The sequence below is a fragment of the Bombus huntii genome, chromosome 2 (genome assembly GCF_024542735.1).
Source record: "Bombus huntii isolate Logan2020A chromosome 2, iyBomHunt1.1, whole genome shotgun sequence".
Lineage (NCBI taxonomy): Eukaryota > Metazoa > Arthropoda > Insecta > Hymenoptera > Apidae > Bombus > Bombus huntii.
Window position 1 is genome coordinate 14,844,677 of NC_066239.1, and position 23,985 is coordinate 14,868,661.

General features: G+C 28.6%; 5 protein-coding genes across 14 annotated transcripts; 3 read left to right on the forward strand and 2 right to left on the reverse strand.

Annotated features, from left to right (window-relative positions):
• The first annotated feature begins 81 nt into the window (after positions 1-81).
• Positions 82-6,722, forward strand: LOC126873987 (protein king tubby). Of its 2 annotated transcripts, none has more exons than XM_050635495.1 (8): positions 82-257; positions 736-871; positions 933-1,025; positions 1,100-1,275; positions 1,344-1,511; positions 1,587-1,932; positions 2,007-2,159; positions 2,278-6,722. In XM_050635495.1, the coding sequence occupies exons 1-8, from the start codon at positions 216-218 to the stop codon at positions 2,409-2,411; spliced, it is 1,248 nt and encodes a 415-aa protein (XP_050491452.1). In that variant the 5' UTR covers positions 82-215; the 3' UTR covers positions 2,412-6,722. The 2 variants fall into 2 exon arrangements, with proteins under 2 accessions (XP_050491452.1, XP_050491462.1); XM_050635505.1 differs by having other exon boundaries at positions 1,103-1,275.
• Positions 4,779-11,619, reverse strand: LOC126873894 (uncharacterized). The gene is made up of 7 exons (XM_050635231.1): positions 11,125-11,619; positions 10,651-10,739; positions 10,430-10,575; positions 8,485-10,339; positions 8,200-8,406; positions 8,050-8,111; positions 4,779-7,963 (listed from the first exon to the last, which is right to left on the reverse strand). The coding sequence occupies exons 1-7, from the start codon at positions 11,244-11,246 to the stop codon at positions 7,772-7,774; spliced, it is 2,673 nt and encodes an 890-aa protein (XP_050491188.1). The 5' UTR covers positions 11,247-11,619; the 3' UTR covers positions 4,779-7,771.
• A 191-nt stretch (positions 11,620-11,810) lies between these two features.
• Positions 11,811-13,956, forward strand: LOC126874034 (protein Abitram). Of its 5 annotated transcripts, none has more exons than XM_050635616.1 (2): positions 11,811-12,091; positions 12,495-13,956. In XM_050635616.1, exon 2 carries the CDS (start codon positions 12,847-12,849, stop codon positions 13,687-13,689), a length of 843 nt encoding a protein of 280 aa, XP_050491573.1. In that variant the 5' UTR covers positions 11,811-12,091; positions 12,495-12,846; the 3' UTR covers positions 13,690-13,956. The 5 variants fall into 5 exon arrangements, with proteins under 5 accessions (XP_050491573.1, XP_050491593.1, XP_050491583.1 ...); XM_050635636.1 differs by having other exon boundaries at positions 12,686-13,956; XM_050635626.1 differs by lacking the exon at positions 11,811-12,091 and adding an exon at positions 12,157-12,175.
• LOC126873997 (4-hydroxybenzoate polyprenyltransferase, mitochondrial) lies at positions 13,631-16,280 on the reverse strand. 2 transcript variants are annotated; one of them, XR_007692606.1, is made up of 7 exons: positions 15,683-16,280; positions 15,420-15,586; positions 15,213-15,360; positions 14,738-14,931; positions 14,446-14,634; positions 14,088-14,364; positions 13,631-13,990 (listed from the first exon to the last, which is right to left on the reverse strand). XR_007692606.1 is itself a non-coding variant. In XM_050635516.1 (6 exons), the coding sequence occupies exons 1-6, from the start codon at positions 16,029-16,031 to the stop codon at positions 14,173-14,175; spliced, it is 1,239 nt and encodes a 412-aa protein (XP_050491473.1). In that variant the 5' UTR covers positions 16,032-16,280; the 3' UTR covers positions 13,631-14,172. The 2 variants fall into 2 exon arrangements, 1 of the variants encoding a protein (XP_050491473.1); XM_050635516.1 differs by having other exon boundaries at positions 13,631-14,364.
• A 58-nt stretch (positions 16,281-16,338) lies between these two features.
• Positions 16,339-19,016, forward strand: LOC126874059 (UMP-CMP kinase). 4 transcript variants are annotated; one of them, XM_050635686.1, is made up of 3 exons: positions 16,339-16,487; positions 18,114-18,464; positions 18,572-19,016. In XM_050635686.1, the coding sequence occupies exons 2-3, from the start codon at positions 18,144-18,146 to the stop codon at positions 18,851-18,853; spliced, it is 603 nt and encodes a 200-aa protein (XP_050491643.1). In that variant the 5' UTR covers positions 16,339-16,487; positions 18,114-18,143; the 3' UTR covers positions 18,854-19,016. The 4 variants fall into 4 exon arrangements, with proteins under 4 accessions (XP_050491643.1, XP_050491648.1, XP_050491647.1 ...); XM_050635691.1 differs by lacking the exon at positions 16,339-16,487 and adding an exon at positions 17,508-17,637; XM_050635690.1 differs by lacking the exon at positions 16,339-16,487 and adding an exon at positions 17,735-18,054.
• Positions 19,017-23,985: the final 4,969 nt, after the last annotated feature.

Genomic DNA, 23,985 nt, shown 5'->3' on the forward strand with positions numbered 1-23,985 from the left:
TCCATGTAGTTTTTTGTAACTTTTCCCCGGCATAAGTACCAACAGAGCTAAGATTTCTCCCTAAAAATATGTTAGGGTTTTCCATCGTATGGTTGCCTAGGTAGCCACGGACGACGAAATATGTTTGGCGTAAACAAATTGGTTCTCGTGAGAAGCTGAATTATTTTGTGAAAATCAATCGCATATGACAGTTCTTGTTAGTACATGTCGGCAATATGACATCTCTAGATTTAAGACAACAGAAACTCGAACAGCAGGTACGCAAGTAATAGATTTAAATACTTCTGATGATAATTTTGAAATGTTGAATTTTCATTTAAATCACAATCATGTATTTTGTATTTGTAATACTTTAAAAGATGAAAGAATGTTATTAGAGTACATATCATGTTGTAGGAAGACAGAAATAATAAAATTATTTCTTTAGCTGGAATTTCAAATTATATTATACTATTATATATATATGTACACGCATACGTATACATGCACAGAAAGTAGGTCATTTAAATATTTATAAATTTGTATATAGAGCAATTATAATATAATGGTCCTTTTATTGAAATTTGATTTGACAAGACAACAAATATTCTATTTTGCATTGAATTTGTGAAAAAATATATTTATTTTATGTTTTTCACGTTTTTGATATATATTTCTTATTCATAAATTCCAATTAAAAATTATTATTTCAGTTTTCTAAAACATTTGGTGTTATAATGATTTTATCAATTACAGAGGCAATTAATTGCACAAAAAATGAAACAAAAACGACAAAGTGGCGCTGGTGGAATGGTACAGGCATCTAACATATCAAGCACTCAGCTTACAAGTCATTCTACAAAATGGATGAATCCAAACAAAGAGCTTCGAGGTAAGTTTAATGAGGTAAGAAAGTTAATTATAATGAAATATATAATTTTTGTTTTTCTTAGGATATGATGGGCCATTACAGTTTAATATATCACATACAAACCCAGATTTAAATACCTTTGCAGAAAATAAGGATGTGGAATCAAGAATTCATGGTATATTAATTAGATGTTTAATTTAATTTAATTGTAACTATAACAGATATATGAATGTCACATTTTTGTCATAGAAGTAAGCACAGAAGGAGGTTTTTATCAAACTATGGAAGCTGCAGATTGTGCAGATGAAGAATCGTCACCTATAGATATACACTCTCCTTCGGAATCTTTACCATGTCCTTCACCTCTTAGAGTAGCTCCATCAGATGGTGCTAGCACACTTATCAGTAGGGAGAATAATTCTTCAGTAAGTTTGCTTTTAACTAAAAAAAATTATATATCATCTAAAACATGTATCATTGATTTATCATTCAGAGTCCAGAATTAGAGGGAAACGTGGAAGGGAATATAGAGCATTTTGTATTACAACCAGCAAATAAAAAAATGCATTACAAATGTAGGATAACACGTGATAGAAAGGGTATGGACCGTGGCCTCTACCCAACTTATTTTTTACACTTAGAACGTGATTATGGGAAGAAGGTATGTGATTCTTTAGAAAATCTCTATAGAACAAATACATCTACAAAACGCAAACAATATATTTTTCATTTATAGATTTTCTTACTAGCTGGACGTAAAAGAAAAAAAAGTACAACAAGTAACTATTTAATTTCTACCGATCCTACGGACCTTTCAAGAGCAGGCGAATCTTATATTGGAAAATTAAGATCAAATCTTCTGGGAACACAATTTACCGTATACGATAATGGATATTCATTAATGAAAGATGATAAAAGAGACGATCGTTTTAATCCCAGACAAGAATTAGCGGCGGTAATATACGATACTAACGTTTTAGGATTTAAAGGGCCACGTAAAATGACTGTCATTATCCCGGGAATGACATCGGATCAAAAAAGAGTTGAGATTTGTCCACGGGATGAGTCTGAAACACTTCTTGGTATATATAAACTATCATTTTAATGCAGATATTATTGAATCAGTATTTTTACTCTTTATTTTTTATTTCCTCAGAACGATGGAAAACAAAAAATATGGACAACTTAATAGAATTACACAATAAGACTCCTGTATGGAACGATGACACACAGTCATATGTACTTAATTTCCACGGACGCGTAACTCAAGCGTCTGTGAAAAATTTTCAAGTGGTACACGATAGTGATGGTTTGTATTTTATGCCTTTGACATAAGGAAATATTTTAGATGAAAGAATACTTGGAAAGTTTATAATAGTCACACTTTTGTAGATTAAAGAAAATCACTTTATGATTTTGTGTTTTAGTTGATTACGTTGTTATGCAATTTGGCCGTGTGGCAGAAGATGTTTTTACAATGGACTACAGGTTTCCATTGTGCACGCTTCAAGCATTTGCCATCGCTTTAAGTAGCTTCGATAGTAAGTTAGCTTGTGAATAATATAATTCATAATTGAACGTAAAAATGATTATACATCTATGGGCGATAAACTACACTGGTTAGAAGAATCCGCAATGGACAATCAACAGATTGTAATGATGTTTTTCTACAAGCATATCCGTAACAATAACTATTCTATTGATATCTGATGTAAGGATAATTGATATAAATCGTGTGTTCACTTTTCTTATATATAGATACTGTTTTTAAATGCTAAACATACATTTCACATTTGATGCATTGCGCCCAAGGATTAAGATAACAGTTATAACTGTATTGTTGTTGATCCTAATATATTGTGCTATAATGTGCATTTCGATTCATATTGCACATGCAATGTTTTATTGTTAATACTTGTAATAATAATATTGCCTATAGACGTTCAGTGATGAATAATATACATGGTAAAGAATTATAATTTAAAAACAAACTGTACAATCTTTAATTTATATTTTATTAATTGTTTGCTCTCTTATTCAATATTTGAAATATTTTAAACTATGTTTGTGCAATCAAATGTCTGGTATTTACAAGGTTTACATTTTGGTATTATCATGATCAGGTTTTTACACAAACGATATTTTATAACAATGATATTAATATTGATACACTGCACAATTTACTGCCTAAACAGATGATAATGAATCTTTGTATCAAAAGTATATGGAATACATATATGTCGAGTTATTTTTATGCTATATATCTTTGCTTGAAGATATCAAGCACATTTTACACTCATGATAATAAAATAACACAAAAAATTATATGAGAAGTAAGATTAAAGGTAATATTTATCTGCAATGTTTTTTAGAACTGACATTAAGGAGATAAATGATCAGTTATTTGCAAACGGATTTGTATGTAATTTATTACTTTTTCTTAGAATTGGGAATAATCTTACAAATGACAAATATGTTTTTATTTACATGAAAATATGTTGTGTATAGCTCCCAGTGCATAATATTGTATCTCACTGCGTGAAAAATTTTTTAATATCTAAGTGCACTAGTCAAAGATATTGCTATAGCAGTGTAACCACAATTTCAGTGTACGTATTATAATGGATCTGTTAATCATTGTCTAAACGTATCATTCAAAATACATATCAAGTATTTTTATTTGATATACAACTTATTGTTCAAAAAACATGTTATCATTGACATAAAATCCCTTATATTTATAAAAATACCAAAGATATGTTGATAGTTATGTATAATGTAGAATGAATTCATTAAAGCATTGATAAAAATATTTTTATGCTGTGCCTTTACATAACATTAATTGCACATTAGGGAATTGCAAAGAAAAACTTGACAATTTTTATTTCATTATGTAAATCTTCATCCAATGAATTCGACATTTATAAGCATTTTAATAATCATGTACTATTTTCATCAAATTTACAAAAGGTAAAGTTCATTATTATTTTAAAGTTTTGTAAGATCATTTATTAGTGTGTTTTATGCAGCTGGGAATTAGATATATATGGTATTAAATGTTCATATATATATAATAAAATAAGATAAAATAACAAAAAGTAAAGTGAGATGTAAACAAATGTAAAATTGCAACGCGAAAAACGACATTATAGAAGTATTGGAGAAAATTTGTAACTTTATAAATTTTATACATCTTAAGTTTTGTTTGTGATAAAGTACTGCTATTTATAAGAAATGAATGTGTATTTTATCAAAGAAAGGTGCTACTTAAAGGAAAATCATTTTTATCAAGATAAAGCAAAACCAATTTAAATACTATACAAGTAAACAGTATTAATATTATTTAGAATGTCAATTAGACATTTTATAATTGTAATATTTCATATTGGACTTATTTTTTACTTCAGTAATGTTAATACCGAATAGCATTTAAGATGTATTGATAATACTTTAATTGCGTGTGAGTGTGCGTGTACACATTAAAAAGTAAAATCTGTAATTAGCTTATCATGTTTAATGTTGTGAATTGAAGTGTTCAATGGGTATTATATTTTCATCAATCTGAAAATAAATACAAATTGCAACTTTTTATGGTTTGTTTTCAGATCCATAACTTAAATAGATTTATATGAACATTAATTTTGTATATAATAAATCATTCTTTAAAAGATATGAAGGAATTATAATCCTTGGCACAAAAGGAGTAGAAAATGGTTGAAAGGTTGAATATTTATGACCATAACATTTATTAGTAGAGACTTTAATAGAAAAAGATCACATGAAAGTTTTACACCAATACTGAACGATAAGATTAGTGAACAGGTAATTAATTCCCTTAGTTTAAATGTATAAAAAAAATTTTTTGTATTGAAATACAATGAAGGCACTTAAGGTCTAACATTCAGAGATATAAATAAAGGATATAATGTGACTATCACTTTTATGTTTATTATTTACAACATGAATACAAGTTCTCAAATTTTAATTGAATATTTGTTTAATCAAAAGAAGAAATGATATACAGAAATACTATTCAAGAATCTTATTCTTGTGTTTTCCACTGTCATATTAAATATATTACTATTTTCAATATTGTTTTATTTTCATCAATATTTTTTTCTTTTCTATTTAAAAATATATCCAAACTAGAATCTTGTAAAACTAGACCTTCCAATTTTACTTTTTACTTCTTATACCTTAATTTACTACTATAGAGGGGTGCCAAATTAATTGCATAGAATTATTGGTATTCGAAGAACATTTTAAAATATGATCAAATATACTCTATATTGTATATGTTATAAAATAACTATAAATCCAAGCTTATATCATTACAAATTCAAACATAACACAACAAGCGCAACGATTTATCATAAAATATGTAGCATTAAAATTCAATGTCAAATGAATTCAATATCGAAGTTGTAACCATGCGTAAAAAACTGATAATAACCTTAAAACCACATTAATGAATGAGCACTTTATTGCTCCTCTTGCTGTTATTGCTTCAAGCAAAGAATTACAGAAGAGGAATGTTGAACAGAGCGTCAAGTATCAGAATACTAACTAAGACAAATCGCTTGCAAACTTGATTTAAAGAAGCAAAATATATCATTTCATATAAATGTTTTTCCATGTACATAAAACATACTTGAAGAGTCTATAATATTGCAAAGCCTTCTTTACAAATGAGTCTTTTGAAAATACCAAAAACTGTTCTATAAAGTCCATTGTGAAAGCTTTAAAATTTATATCATTAAAAAACTTTTCACGGATATCCTAATTATAATTATTACTTGTTTACTGATTTATTTATATAGAGTTTTGATATTTGATGTATTTACCATAGCATATTATTTTATCAGCAATTAAAATAGTAATGGAACTTGAATTTAATATATATATATATATAATATAATATATAGTATAATTGTATATTAACTGACTATGCATTTTTCTTAAGCATCTGTACGCTGTGATATGTTATAATCTTCAATTTCTTGGTTTAATATAAAAAATGATGTTTCAGGACGGAAATGAAATGCACAAGGTATACAATAAATGATGATTTATTGTACACATTGTTTAGTAAGCTCCATAGCATAGGAAAGAAGTGACGTCATTCAGAGATATTTATTAAAGTAACACAGAATATTATTTTTTAACAAATAATACTTTTTGATTAGAAACAGTAATTAATTTATTCTAGGAGGAGCTTACTCTATTTGTCCTAAAAGATAAATGCGGTATTTCACAGATATTCTAGTTTTCCATTTTTAATTACATTTTCTAATTTCAAATGAATTATATTTTTTATAACTTTATGGAAGGCTATTGTAGAATGTATTACAAAACATTTCAAGAGTTTTAAATATTTTATATACATTTTTAATACGAATGATTAAAATTTTCAATTTTCAGCGTACTAAGCATATTTTTTGGTTTCACTTTAATATATAAATAGAATTATTAAAGATTTGCAATTTCTAGTAATTAAATTGACATTGACCTCTTCTATAATATACGAACAATTTTTTAATTAACTTTTGGTAACTATAATTTAAGATGTAAAAGTTTATAAAATCAGAAGAGCATTCCACTAATTCTCATGTATTTAAAAGCATTCATTTCCAGAATATAGAAGTTATTATAAAAATCAGAGTTAAAAATATAAATATTGCAGATCAGCAAGAAATTATGCTCAAGGGTATTAAAAATATACAAATATATCGCATAGAATCGATAATATACCATAAATTGCTGTGTATTCAATCTAATTATTTACTTTAGTACACATCATAGGCCATATATATTGAAAATGGTACTACATTAGTTCTTTTTAGATGATTTTATATACTTTACATTACATTATCGTTATAAAAATTTATGTAATAATGATTAAACCCTAAACTTTTAATACTGTTCTGTAGAAAAAAATTGCATTAAAAAATTTCGATTTGATGTTCTTTCAGGCCTATCTATAACTACATGTAATACAAAATTCATATTTTGTATATACCCCTTTATGGAAATTATTATTTTTATCACTTGAATATTTTTGTTGTAAATTTTTATTCTCTTCAGTTTTTTTTTACGTGGAATGTGATTTTTTTGTAATAGTATAAAATAAACTTATTTCTAAATACTTTCTTAGGTTTAAATACTTTTCATATCAGTCCATTCTCACTGTTTCATGTGATTTTCCTGACAATAAAGTTTATAAAAATGTCAGATCCAAAAATTTCTCTTATAGCTACACACAGCATGTTACTGGTATATTATTAACCCTGTAAGTGGAATACACACATCGTGCATATACTCTCTTGTTGACATACAATTCCATTTTATATTTAACAACATTTTTATAAAAAATGATTTTTATATATCTACACATGTAACAGGGATTATCTCATGCTGCAAATATAGCAATTCATATTCATTATATTTTTGCATTTTCGCAATATATGAAAATCATTCAGATTAAAATATAAGGACTCTATAAATAATTACTGAAAAGCTAAAAATTTGGAGGGGTAATTTTTGGTTTTAAATATCTCAATATTTTTAAAAAAGCAATTTAGATAAAAGAAGGTTAACATGAAACATTATATTCTAAATAGTCTTTCAACAGATCATTTGATAAAAATATTTGTACACCAAATTGTCATAAAGATATTTCATTTTTAAATTTGTTGTTTTCTTTATAAACATAAACAGTCTCAAAAAGGTTAGGAGTATGATATAAATTCAATTTGTTCTATTTTTTATTATTCTTGAAAATCTAATAATACTGAATTTTATCATCTTCCCTCCAAGGTCATAACTTAAAACATCTTTTATACAAGTTGCAGTATGAATACAGATTAAATTACGAATATTATTTAAAAACGCATACTTTGATTATGGATACCCCTTATAATTTTACATATATCCTCGTTTTATATCTCCTTGAATATTCTTTGCGGTTGGCCTGACAAATCTAGGTGCTGGTATGCGTGATGGTGGTCTAGGAATAGCGCTCATAAGATTTGAAGGTCTATTGCCTGTGTTCCAATTTGTTGGTTGTCGCAGTCTCGTTTTATTTTCAACTTTCATAACTGGTTTATTAAAAGCCTGTATGATAGTGTAACATTTAACAAGTAATCTTAAAAATTATTTGTAAACAAAGTTTATATACATAAAACAAACAAAAAACTCACTTCAACTTTTTTTACCATGTCTACTTCATTCTGTTGTTTCAATACAGTTTCTGTAGATAGATCTTAAAAAGACACATTAGTAAGTACTTTTTATATAGTCGAAACAATCAAAATTATACGAATATTGTTAAATACACTATTGTAACTTACCATCAGTATTTATTGACTGACTAGATCTTGTAGGACTTAATATTGGAGAGCTTGTTTTAACATTGAAGTCAATACTTAATGGCGAATCACTGTCACAATTATCAATACCATTCTTTAGTATAGGAGAAGACAAATCTTTTTTTACATCAACCCAAGCACTTTCTAAAACTCGCCTATTTAATCCAGATGTTGCATCTTGTTTCAAACCTAAAATATAGGGAATATAAACATTATGTTTTATATAACATAATGTATTTTTAATATCATGATATAAATATTACTAACTTTCTTCTTGCATCCGTACTATCTGATGCAGTTGTTCAATATTCATTGGCTGTGTTGTATATGAATTGTGGCTACTATCCGAACATGTACTAAGTCTATCATCTAAATCAGGTGCACTATGAGCACTATGTGTACTTTCAATACTTTCTGTAGATCCTGCAGCACCTAATACTTGAAGTTCCCCAACACCTGTGTTCAATTCTAAAAGGCGTTGTTCAGAACCACTTCTCATTTTTCCGAGAGAATACAATTTGTTTGCTAGAGTTTTTTCAACATCTCTTACAATGTTTGGTTGCGAACCTTTCATGTATCCATAATTAGACACATTTGTACCTGTTATGTTAACAGTTTTCAACGAATTTGATACAAGATTCGGATTAGACTTTTGAAGAAACTGTGGCAATTTTGAAAACATCCGCGGTACATGTTGCTTCCGCTTCTGTAATTTTGAAATTGGTTTTACGAATGTAGCGTCCGCATTATCAAATGATTCTGCATTTTCCATGTCAGTTTTGCCACCATGATTACTACTCTTTTTTGTGAATGTATAATATTTCTTTTCTGGCGAATTTTTAATACAAGCTCCTGCCTCGTCTGCTATTTCGGCATGAAGTTTAATTTTGTTAATTGGTGATTCCTTTTTATATGTATTGTATCTATTTTCTATAGGAATATCATTCTTGACATTCTGGCTTAGAGCCTCATTGATTTCCTTCTTAGTTTTCCCAATTTGGTGTTCTTTAATTACATGATTGAAGGTAAAATCCAGTCTATGATCTTCACTTTTGTGTATTTCCGATAATAATTCTTTTCTCAATGTCGGCGCTTTAAAATTTGAATTTAAAGCTGTGTTGTATACTCGAGATGATTCTAAAGGCTTAGACTTGGTAATCGTTCTATGCGTGAAATTTAACATGTCTATACTTTTGGGAGTTGACTGGTTGCAAAGAGGAATAGGCAACTTGAATATAGGGTTGAAAGCATCATCGTGAAGTGTAAAAGAAGAATCTGTAAAAGGTATGGAAGGTTCATTATCTTTCAATATATCATGAACTATACCTTTTTGCAAATCATATACTTGATCTTTATCACATTGCATATCATTTTTACCAGTTGAAATTATACCATTAATTGCTTTTTCAGTATCTGCTGTACAATATGTAGTATCTAAAATATGCGAATTTTCTGCTTTTTGAAAAACCGAAGGATATGTAGTGTTTAAATTGCATAATTCTTTTCTCTCACTATTTTCTGATTGTAATATTTGTGTATTAGTATCATCTTTATTTACATATGTGGAAGACAACTTAGTTATACTAAATCTATCTTTATCTGAACTTGATAACACAACCATTGCAGAAGCTTCATCAGCATTATAAGTTTCATTTAATTCTCTTTCAATGTCATCAGATTTATTCGTTGTGCTCAGGCAGTAGCTTTTGTTATTGTCTGCTTCATTACTTTTTAAGAAAGTTTCATTGACATTTGAATCTTTAATATCTTCACACTTGTAAATTTCTTGACTGCACAACTGAGTTATATTTAAAGATTCCTCATCTCTGTTACATTCTGTATTATGTAATGAATCATCTCTAGGTAATGAAGTGATAGATGAATAAAAAATAGAAGGTTGTGAAACGTTCATCAGTGGATCACTAAGGCCAGGTTCCATTAAATTAATAAATGAGTCAATTCCCTTTGATTGAGACATATTTAAGAATACTTCCATGCTTTCTTGACCTGATGTTACAGGCTCATCAGGGAGAAAATTAATATTTGTATTAGGTGCCATTTTTAACATAGGAGGCACAGCTTCTTCTTTGTTTGTAGTAGATATGTCTGAATATTTGTTTAACTACATACGAAAAAGAAATATACTTAAATTTAAACTTACACTTTGAGCATATATACTATATGTATAATATATAAATATAAATAAACTTACATCTTCCTCTATATTTGAAAAATTCGAAGTTTTCCATGTATTTGACACAGGTGAAGATAAAGATTCCAAAATAGATTCAAAAGTAGTTCTACTAGACCGCTTTTTTGATCTTGTAAATGTTCTTGTATCAATAGATTTTTTATTAGCTGAATAAAATATATATAAATTAAACATATAAAATAAATATATTGTAAAAAAATAATGATTGACATTTTCAATACCTGAAAAATTTAACTCTGGTTCAGTTTTTAACCAGGTGTACAAATCATGGACAGTGGATTCCATTTTATATTCTGATGGTATGTACAACCTAACAAGAGATATAATTCATAATCATTAGCTATTGCTTCAACAGAAGCTTACATAGACAAATATAGAATCTACCAAATGATTCATTAAACTAAAATACATATTCTTGCATACATTATGAAATATATGCTTCTTAAATTCTTAAAAGCTGTTATATTTTTAGTACTAGGAATAAAAAAAAATATAAGCTTAAAGAGTATTTCTATAAAACATCAGCGAATTTTTTAATTAATTTTAAAAAAATTAAGATTTTTAATGGATGATAATAACAAAGTACGATAATCTTATAAGAAAATGACAATTCTTTTGAAACTTAAACAGTAGCTAAAACAATTCAACTATTGTAAACATTTGACATAATTACAAATTATCTTAGAACTACTTACCAGCCATCACTATCATCAAAATCAAAAACAGACACATCAATGATTTCAGTTTCATCAATAAGGCTCGTATCGTTTGTATACTGCTGCCGCACAATTTCTGTATCCACTTTCCTTTCTGACATGTTTTGCTCAGATTACGATATTAAAAGTTTCGATGAACACATATTTTACCGTTAAAGTGCCTTTTCCCGTTCAGCTCGATGACGTGGTAGATATATAAAAATAGTGTCACGTTTTGCCAAGTCATTTACAAAATTCCTCGGTATTCGGCACCGTTTACAGTTTAAAAGTATATATATTAAAATGAATTGAACCCTTGACAAACATAACCACAGATACGACAATAGGAACTTTTATTCGGGATTTTCAATTTGTTTTCAAGAAGAATCAACGCAGACCACGGTACAAAATAAATTCATAGAAGGTTCGTTTTATTGCGTTTTCTTTCAACTTCCTTTGACTTTCCTTTTATAGATATCACTTTATTGTGGTTTAATATCTCTTTCACAATCTGTTTTTTCCAAGTTTCATTTGCCCAATAGAGTCTTAGCAAATCTAGGGAATAATGAGTAATAACCTTTAGTTTTTACTTCAGAACATGCCTTTAAAAAACAGATTGTAAATTTAATTACTGATAGAGGGTAACAATTTTTTTGCACTAATTATACATATAGTTAAGTAGTCTTTTATTTTTCTCTCAGAATTCTTTGATACATGGTTTTAAAAATTTTATCCTAGTCTATGTAGAGATCGTGCTTTAAGAAGTTTAATTATATATTAGTATTCGTTCGTTTATGATATTAGCAAAAAGAAGATTAGATAATAATAAAAAAAACAATAAAAGTGTTAATAATCTAGTAGAAAATATTTTTAACGTTCAATTTCTTTCCCCCATGTGTAGTATCTTATCTTTTAAACTGAAACCAAGTATGTTATATATGTACTTCCTCCCTGGTTATATAAAATAGTGAGTATAAGATGTTCGAATTTCTCCGATCGAAGTCAATTCGACTTTAGAGTTTGTTAGGATCAAAATTTATTAGTACATCTTGTAAATATAAATACAGAAAAGATATTAGATATGTCTATATAACATCGTAAATGTTTTTACATGTTTTTGCATATTTTATATTTTGTAAATTAATATTAAATGATTGAATGTAATTAATGTAACTAATAAAATTTAGTTACTACAATAAATTATTTAATTATTTTGCAACTTCTTATGTTCATTAATAATTGAACTTAAATATCATACACGTTATATTAGACAGTACTACAAATTCATTTAATAATTATCGTTTGTGATAAATAGTCCCAAATAAAACTAGTAAAGTGAGAAATGATTGACATGCATTACATATGTTTAGTTTAATGTGGATGTAACCTAACTTTTTTCATGATTGTTTATTGTGGTGTTTATCTGTGGTAATAAGTGTAATTATATTAAGAAACAACCGATTTTGTGCATAACATAAAGACGTAAGTTTTAAATGTTACTTCTGAATGATCAAAATTCCTTAAGTTTCGTTAATCTTGTAATATAATATTTTGTTTCTAGCGAAAAAATTGGAAGAAGTTAAGCAGCAATATTTTTTAAAAACAACAAATTGGATTAACTATATAATCTAAAATGTACATTTAATGTACAATATCTACCTTAACTTTGTTAAACGAGCTTTAAATAAATCTTCACACTATTAAAAATTTATTATTTTAATAATGAATATTAACTCAGATAACAATGAACCAGTAGAAAAAAGAACTAAATTTAATGATATAGAAAATGATTCATTCAGTGTTTTAGAGGATGAAAGTGACACAGATAAACATTCTGAATGTCAAAAAATGGTGGATTTAATAGATAATGAAGATGAAAGTATTTTGCTATCAAATAAAGATGATGATGATGATGATGATAGTTTATTTCCATTTCCTCCTGACAATGATGTTACAGACATGTTGGAAGGAGTAAAATATCATGGATCATTTCCTACAATTACAGATCGATATTTTACTGCTTATTATAAATTAGATGTACAAAGACCCGCAGATGACATTTGTATTTTAATGCATAGTAACCGAATTTGCATGCTTACTCTTGCTCCGAGTCACGCAATTCTTCAAGATGATAAACATATAATAAAAGTAGACTTCAAAGTTAGCAATAAATTAGATAGAGTTCAGAATAAAGTTTCTGGTAAAAGTAAACATGGTGCTCAACCTTTACAAATGAATTCTAATATTTGCATAATTACTTGTTCAAACGAAAAAACGTATGTTATAAAATGTTGTATAATTGGCAAATTGGTAGAAGTAAATGAAGCACTAATACAAAATCCTAAGCTCTTGTTGGAACCTCCACATAGAGCAGGCTACTTAGCTATAGTACTGCCAAATATAAAACTTTTAGACAAAATGAAAAAATCCTTATTAACTCAAGAACAATATGACTTGAAGATGCTAGAGCGACGAAGCACTACAAATCACTTGGAAATATCAGAAATATGCACATCAAATACTTTATTAAAAAATGACCTAAAAATAATAAATAAGGAAATTTAATTACTTACTATAGTGAAAACCAAATTACATCATGTAATCTTATTTCTAATTGATTTCATTTGGTTAAATAATATTATACCATTTCATTTAAACCTTCAACATGTATATACATACAAATATTTACTTATATTTTTGTCTATTATAATCAATATTTCAGAACAGTAGTTCCAGTAACTGTTTTCTATCTACACTGCTGTAATCTTTGGTGTACCTTTCAGTTCATAAATTTGGAATAGTATTAAATAAAAATTATTTTTATTTAAATTACTCCGAGTTGAATTGTCAATGATACTAAAGACACCTTGGTAAACATTGTAATCAATAATTATTTTATGGCACCTAACATATAATTAAAACTATGTAATTCCTTAATTTACTGGAACCAGCCAGTTATTTACCTCGTGCTTTCTGTCTATTACATATAATTTGCCTCTGTAGTATCTCAGTTCGTATATTTAATAATCATTTATAATAGCGATGCAACTACTCTTGCTTTTCTTTGATAAAAGTAAATTCGTTTTCTGATTTTTGTACGATATTGTCATCTTTGTTACATTTAGTATCTTTTATGAGATTCCCTAAAATAATTCCTGCAAAGAGAATCATTCCTATCCTGTGATTAGAGATGAATTTTTTGGCACAGTCTGCAGGATTGTTGATATTCAAACTATAAATCTAAAAAGATATGTACATTGAATATTTCTTTAGATTATAACTTTTCCTTATACACTTGTTTCAAAATTATATAATGCATACCTGATTAACAAGATGTGTACCAACTAAACCTACTGCAGTGTAATATGGCCAAGTCTGTGCAGTTAATATACCTGATGCAAGTAACCCTGTTATCATGATTGTGCTGAATCCAGATAAATAAAGTTTAGTCTTATTTCCGAACTTTAAAGCTGTTGATTTTATGCCTACTATAACATCATCCACTTTATCCTATAATTAAAAAGTAGAGAATATATGAAAGCACATTAAAGTAAATTATATCAGTAAATTATGTAACATATTAAATCAAATATATCAGAAAGTTGAAATTTACCTGATGTGCATATATAGTATCATACAAAAGTGTCCAACAAATTCCAGCAGTATAAAGTGGCAAGCATACAGACCAATTACACGAACCATGCACTGCAGACCAACCCAAAAGAGCACCCCAGTTAAAAGTCATACCAAGGATCAATTGTGGCCAATATGTTACTCTTTTCATAACTGGATATACTATTACTAAGACTGTAACAAAAAGTTTAGTGATTTAAAGATATTTACTTTAACAGTATTTCTAAATTTTAATTAATAATTTTCTGAGAAAGACTAGTAAACTGTAATCATGAAACACAATCTTTTTTATATCCTCTATTACTAATAAGATGATCTCCAGTTGCTTCTTTATTTTTATATATATGTAATAAGTTATAATAAAGATAATGCTTTGAAAATTGAAAATGATTTGGCATTAATTAATTGATAAAATTAAGAAATACTGTTTTATATAAACTGTTTAAAAGTAGTACCTAGTGAGCTTGCACCCAATATAATACTATAAAGATTTAGTTGCAACAATATAAGCAATCCCAAAGTTAATTGGCTTCCAAGGAAAATCAATGATTGTAGGGGTGAAATTTCCCTAGTAACCAAGGGTCTATCTTTTGTTCTGGCTACCTAGCATTAAAATGTCCTCATAATATCTTATCTTAAAATATTTGTCAAGACAATATTACCATCCCATCAATATCTTGATCCCACATATCATTTATGATGCACCCTGCTCCACGCATGATGAATGCACCCATCCCAAAAAGAGATAAAAGTTGAAGGTCTGGTAAGGCACCTGGTGCTGCTGCCATGGCTATACTCCAACCACATGGCCAAAATAATAACCAAGATCCTACATTTATAAGTTACTGATCATTATTTGTATAAGTTACATTCATTTTATATTATGATTGTAATAATAATAATTTTTAACTAACTTCTTTCTTACCTATTGGTCTATCCAATCTTATGAGTTTCAGGTATGGTTTTATTTTAGGTGGAGAATTATTTACTAATTTTGCAAATGTGAGTTTTTGTTTTGACCGAACATTTGCTGCTTTAGCAAATTCTATTGTTTCATCACCCGTATTCGATAAGATCTTAATTGACTTTAATTTCTCTTGCGTTGGTGTTTTATCATTTTCATAATTATGTTTATCATACATGCAAGATATGGTATGAACCGTATTGCAAGAGTACAAATAGTTTACAACACATTTTCTTTGATTAAATTGCAGGTAAAATTTTAAACATTTCCCACGTCCAAATAATTGTTGATACAATTGCATCATTATCATAGTTTCGTGTTTTATTAGTTGTAAATAATGTTTAGGAATCTGACATAACCTCAATTTCCTTTAATTCACGTCATGTTGTGGTTAAATATAAATTACTGCAAATACTAATCGTACATTTTGCTTAGTAATGTTACTAAGTATATCTTTTAAGTCATCTTGATAACAAACCTTGTGGTACTTTTTACATTACATAAGAAATGCAATAAAACGTGCTATAAAATTGAATCGTCATACTTTATAGCTGTACTACATGGATGTAATCTTGCGTAACACATACTTCGCATGCGCACAATACGCAATCGCGTAGTATATTTCGATACGCCGATACTTAAGATGATATTGTACTGTCAATATAATAAATACATGGTAAAGTAACATTTCAATTATTCTGATTCGAATCTGCTGGCATATTCAAGAAGATCCTGTTTAATTGTACATAATATTTTCTTAATTTAAGTAAGTATAAATTAAATAAATAATAATTAGATAATATAGAAATACACTAAATAAAAATATACTTAAATATTGCGTTATATAGAAATAACAAAGAGATAAAGATGCCTATAATTCTATTTCTTTAAAACGTATTTCATAAAAATATTGAGATTTATATACGTATACGTCACCATACATGTATGTCATAACTATGATCATAAATAAATTAAAAAAAATAGTATTTTTTATACATATATAACACTACACTATATATTAATATATACGATAATAATATTATCAATTATATATATACATTAATCAATTAATATTTCACAAATGCTTCTGATGTTAGTTGTAAATGATAGGATTATGATAGATAGATAGATAAATCTTTAGCGAATATGTGGGAGGAGGGGAGATCCTGCCTCTCCCCCTGAATTTCTCTTTCTTTTGTAAAATATAACCTAGCCTAATCTAACTATCTTAAAATCCTAACATATCTACCCTGTAAACGTTAATTTCATAAACACGTTAATCTCATAGACGTAGAAATATAGTGACCGAATAATAACTGAGGGGGGTGAAGCGACTTCAGCGGGAGAGAGGCGTAACATTTGTGACGTTTGTGACCGAAAGCATGGATATGTTCATGAGTAGAAGTGAATCCGAAAATTGGTCAGGACAAAGTTAGCACCTCAGCGGTACTACCAGATAGAGCTACTATGGCTCATATACTCAAGTACTTACAATATCCTCTCTCTCCGGAAGTGACATCACACCCCACACCAGCCAATCAAATTTGTACTAGGTCCCTGTATTTCTATGTCACAATTAATTCATCAAAATAACGATTGTATAAACAGGTCTCGACACTCACCAGGGAAAACCTAGAAAATTGGGCCATGTTTAGGCATGAAAAATCAACATAAAAAGTCAACAAAGTCTGTGTTTTTGCGAGATAGACAGAGATGGGTGGAGAATCTCTGTCTCTATCTGAGACATTTATAACATGTCACGCATGCGCAGAACGAAAACCTTCTATGTTGATTTCTTACAACCAGCCACGGCTCAATTTTCGAACAATTTCCCCTAGGCTTCAGTATATGGGTGTCGAGACCTGTTTATATAATCGTGATTCAAATTTATTTATCTTATATCATCTACATCCTATGTTAGTAGGATGATAGGATAATTAAATTGATATACATATATTCTAGTATATAGTATACATATCAATGATTTTTCTCGACTCAATTTTCGGGTGGTTTTCCCTAGCAGGTGTTGAGACCTGCTTACAGGACCGTGGTATAAACTGAAGAAATGTTATATTTTTATTTATTTTAACGAAATAAAAAAGATTTTTAATCTCATGCATTTAAAAAAAAAATGACAATAACTGTACTATTTTTTCGATCTTCCCCGATTGAGTTCTTCTTGTAATAGTAAAATAAAGCTTCCTAAAAAAAAAAACTGTTGTGAAATAGTCAAAATTGGGAAAAGTCGTTAAACTGTATACCAAAAACCTTGTTCTTGAAAAATCCCCATAATATCTCCATGTTAATATTCATAGGACGATAGATGAGTATAGGTACTTACTACGTGTAACGTGTAACTGATTACGATTACTGGTGTTATTTTATGTTCAAGGTACTTTCAGGAGGACTGCGGCTTTTTAAAATGTCTGCAAAACAGAAATTCGAAGTTTTATTTATTTTGGGTGGTCCTGGTGCGGGTAAGGGAACATTGTGCAGGTACATCACTAAAAAATATGGTTATGTCCATTTGTCAGCTGGAGATCTGTTAAGAGAGGAACGTATGAAGCCGAATTCAAAGTACGGAGAACTTATCGAAAATTATATTAAAGATGGAAAAATTGTGCCAGTCGCAATTACTTGCAGTCTTCTAGATAATGCCATGCAGACCAGCAATAGTCCGCATAAAAGGTTCCTGATTGATGGTTTTCCAAGAAACCAGGACAATGTTGATGGTTGGAATGAGGTACAAAGATAACAATAAATATCTTGTTTAAATAATGAAAGATTCTATACGAGGACGAAATTGTGTAATGCTTACCTTCTTTTTATAATACCTTTTATTTAATTTAGGCAATGTCAGAAAAATGTGTAATAAAAGGGGTATTGTTCTGTGAATGTAGTAAAGAAGTATGTACCCAGAGATGTTTAAATCGTGGTGCAGCAGGAAGTGGCAGGTCTGATGACAATGAGGAAGTTTTAGTCAAAAGACACGAAACTTACATTACAAATACATTACCTATAATTGAGTATTATGAGAAGCAAAACTTTGTATACAAAGTTAATAGTATGCAATCACCAGATAAAGTATTCGAAGATGCTAAAGAGGTTTTATCTAAAATTGGATGGTTATGAATTAGTAGGAAATGTTAATTGATCTCAGTGAGATCAAGTTATAATCCATTTGCATTTAATGTTATTTCATAAAAGAAAAAAAAAATGTACATATATATGTATATGTATTGTAAGAAAATTTAATTCATACTAGTGCAATATATTATATTTATACTGTCTTTAATTACATGTCGGGAATATTTATTTGCTTTGGTTTCAATATATACCCTTAGTATTTTTTAATTTCTTAGTACAGGTAGCATAATGATCCATATGCACACTTTTTTAACATTACAATAATTTTCTACAAGAATCTATAAATATTTTATTGCGATTTTTGTTATTATCTATATGGGAGAGCATTTGTAATAAATTTGACATTTGTTTAAAATGTTTGTACTGTTCTCATTTGAATGAAATGTATTATACTATATAAAATATATTTTTGCTGCAATAATAACTTGTTTTTTACTAGATCTTTATTTATAAATTTGATGCTTCAATTACACTTTCATAATTGAACATTATAATCGAAAATATTGATTTTATATTACATAGCATTCACAAAAAAATATTATCAAGAGTTTAATTAATTGATATTGAATTGATTGTTTTTTGAAAGTACGATATCTTTTTCATCACTTTTCAGTAATCATTCTTGTTATAATTTATAATCTCTTGGAGGATATTTATATATGTATATGTATATCATTACATAGGTGGTTATCATTAAGATAAATGATCAGTCTTTTCATGGTTATATATTCCATTTTTAAAATAAGATAGATACGTGATCGTACATATCGAAAGATTCTTTTAAAATTTTAACAATTTGACTTAAATATTGAGTTCCTTTAGAGAGGCAACCAAATATACGTTTGAGTATAAGTTTCCCATACTACAGGCGATAATGGTTTCGTATTTTTATTTTTTAAATATCTAAAATAACTATTATTTACTTAAACAAATATAATTATTTAGATAAAATATCAAATGTTTAGAAAATTTAGGTACAAAAACTTAACTGATTATTAGAATTCTCTAAAAAGAATGCATTTTATTGAAAAGGGTAAGAAAGAATAAATTCACAATGCAATTATTTGAATTATTGTAATATAGATATAAAAGATTTTGTAGGAAGAGAAAAATTTATTTGTAAACCCTGCATTTATCGACAACCATTTTCGAAATACTTTTAGAATATATAATAAACATACATAATGTATAACAAATATTCATAGAATGAAGCATATTACTAATGAAAATGTAAACAATATTAATTGACAATGACGTATCCGTTCCGAGGTCACGTATTAGCCTATGAATCATTGAACTCTCAAGATATTGGATATTGTGTAGCACAGTGTACACAGATCATCTCGTAATTCAGTTCTTGTTGAAAAGAGGATGATTTCTTGTCCTAAAATAGATTGAAAATCTATTTGAATAAAAATATCTTTATTGGAATATTTCTAAAAAAACTTATTCTTGAACATAAAACTTTCATAAATAACATTCTATCAAATACATTTCATCACCACTTTAACTATAGCTTTCATAGAGCAGAATAAAAATGTTATTCAATAATAATTCAATAAAAATTCTTATCGAAGATATATAATTTTACTGAATGTATAACATGTATTTTACTTAAATAAGTAGAATTTCTATTTATGTAATTTTTTTTATGATAAATGATTTTTGTTACGTTAATCTTTGATCGTGAATTCTGAATAAGAAAAGAGAAACTGAGCAGACGAAGTTTAAAATCTAAGGACAGGAACCCGAATCGGCTGCACGTGTGTTCGATTTCGAAACACTTTCCATACAAAAGAACTTCATTCGACGTCTTCAAGTTTTTTTCTGGATGAAGAATAATCTCCCGTTAAAGCTATGAAGTTCACATTACGTAATCTCTCATGCTTTTAACCTAAAGACTAATTAAGTTTTAGATATATTGTTAAGATTTTTAATAGATAAATACATATTTTATTATATCTATATATATATATATTAAAAGTTGAGAAAAAAATAACGTTTTCTATGTGGAAAAGATCGTTTATAAGATGGGAGACAAAAGGCAAAGTAGAAGTTGAAATTCTGTATTGAAAGGGCATTGATTTCTTTCCTTGTTCGATTATAAACTGATCCCCGCTCCTGTTTTAACGTGCCTTCACCAACGAAAGATTGACCCGTTTTCAACTTTCTCATCGAGGTAGCCGAAATATATATCGTAAATGAGCCACCACGAACCAGAATCCCTGATGTGTGAAAATAATCCTCAACAAAGCTGCCAATGCCTGTACGTTGGTAGTAATTTCATGAAATTTTCCACAATTCATATCTTTATTCAGTATCAAATCACTCGGTTATCAGAGTTTTGCGTTTAATAACCGCGACTCAATTTCCCTGTATCGATTATCTTGGAATAAACCGCATTTCTATTCCACACGGTAATCTTTATCGGTCATGCTCTCTATGATCTCTGTAATTTTCTTCATATACCTTTTTTCATTAAGTATAGAACAATTTCTGAAACCACGAAAGAGCATAATAAAAAATAGATGAAATCAAAAAGTTGATTGTTTAAAAAATGTTTTTTGTTTTTTAAAGAGAAATATGAAATATTTTTGAAATATTCTATCTGAAATATTTTTTATTCTTTATTCTATAAAGAATCACATAGTTTTTTTTAGATCACATAGAATTTTTTTAGATTTAATAATTATGTTTAAGTTTCAAAACTCATTTCCACAATTCATTTCTTTCTACTGCTGCGGGATACCATACGCGTCTAAAGCGACAACTTTTGTGAAATTTTAAATCGCGTGATAGATGTGTTATCTATTATGAATTGTAACAAAAGTATCTTGGTTGTTTTATCATAATTATACACGTAATCAACAACGTGACTCCTACAAAAATATCTGATTGGATCTACAACCGAATATCTTAAGATATTCGATGGAGATTCGGTAACTATACGTTGACATAATGACAAATCGAGTGAGCTATCGACGAATTTATGAACAAAGTCCGTCCAGTTCCCTCAAATTTATTGTTAATATTTGTCTTCTTCTTATATTTACTATGATTTTTCTGAAGTGACTAATAGAAGTTTCTTCGTCTAACGTTCTTAAATTTCTAAAGATAACCAACTCTCTATGAAAAGACAATTTCCATACGTAAGTCGCCACAGTCGTCCTAAATTCTATATCAGATGTACCAGAGGTTCCGTAGTAAATTCTTGTTCGAATGAAAACTTATTCGTCATTCGAATAAGATTATACCTGTCACTGGTACCAAAAAACCATATCGATCACGCTAGATTCCCATTCAACCATATTTTCTCTATGGTCAAGTTAAGTTTCAGGATACTGTCCCCAGTGATTCACTTGAGAAAAGAAGGGGATTCATCTCACCCCTCTCTATTCTAGTTCCCTAGATATGCGCGCGTCTATTCCACCATGTTTCCGCCTCGGCGCTATACCTACGTCACTCGCCATTTTCCAATTAGAACGCCAAGCACGTTGACTTCCTTTTTTTCCCACCAGAAACATTCCCTGGTACACGTGATTTCGGTCAGTGAACTTGTCGCGAACTTTTCCGATATTTTCCTCTAGTTGTATATGGCAATTACATTCTAAACATGTGCCAATTCCACAGGTTTATGTAATGCTACAATTTTCTTATATTTTTCTTTCCACAATTATCTTCAAACGTTGAGTTTTCCTGCATAAATAGACTGGGCTGATAGAGTTTGTCGAGTCGTGATATTTTTCTCTACAATCGAAATTTTCTATAATAGTGTCTATCCTCTGATTTTATGTTTGGTGTGTCGTCTTTTTTCTATTAAGTATACCAGAGCCAATTGAATTAATATTATTACCCTATCTATAATCTGTAACTTGGAAATTCATTAATAATATTAGTTAAATTATTCTGCAAAAAGGAGCAGACAAATTTCATAAGTTTTTGGATTTTCCACAAATACATAAAAATTGGCAATTTAGTTATAAGATATCTATAGTATAGTTGTCGAAAGGAATTCGAAAGACTCGATACAGGTTAGTTCGCTAATGGTCAGAAAGTAGCAGTAAAGTTGACCAAACGTCACCATCAAATTCTACGTGTTTGTGTATGTAAAATATAATAAACGGGATATTCTTTTATTACTTCGGGTCCACTCTAAGAAAGCATTCGATACTAAAAAGAGACAATAAAAAAGGTTCACATAAACGTACGACCTACTTATCCTTGTCATTGGGTTATAGCTACTTTGTGGTTCCGTTGGTCCTCCTTGAGTAACTGAGCCTGAATAACTGAGCTTACTGAACCGTATGCAATTAATTCTTAAACTATAAAGAGAGAGATGTAAGAATTAATAATCTGTGTAACATTCACGAGTATGTTCAAGATCATATTAGGTTAGGAAGAATATACGTGTGTGTACAAGTTTCTAAGTTGTTGTTATTATCCCGATATTAACACTGTATACTCTTAAAGGTCAATTGGAAATAATAAAAATAAACGTTATTTTCAAGTACACTATCTTCTGTATCACAGATGAAAATGGAACAGGGAGTCGCAATGATCTACATAAAATTTAGAGATATCCAATTACAATGATTAATGTACAGATATGTTATAAAATTAAAAATACTTTTGGGATGCTATATCTTAAAGAAAATACATATTATAAAAATATTATGATTTGGATGATAGTTCCTCAGAAACTTTTTTTAAATCACATTAAGTTCCTATATAATTGTTATGAAATTTTCTAAATTTGATTAGCAATCTATATTGATGAAATTCTATATTTAATTCTTACTGTATTTATGTCATTAAATTTAACCCAGTAAATAAACAAGTAAACAAAAAATCTCGTTCAGGAAAGGAAGGAAAGGAGGGAAAAGTCTCGTTTGTCGGGAGTAAACAGTCAAAGTCATCTCTTTTCACGACTCTTCGTTCGATCTTTCTTCCTTCCTTGTTGTATTCCTTGGAAGAGAGACAGATTACTGTGCGCGTAATCCTCCGGTCGCATCGATAAGAGGTGCCCATCGTCGAGTCGAATGCTTTTACCCCCATCATCGTGCCAGCGCCTCGAGCAATATATAAATGCACCAGCGATTGACAGAACGTACAGTTCA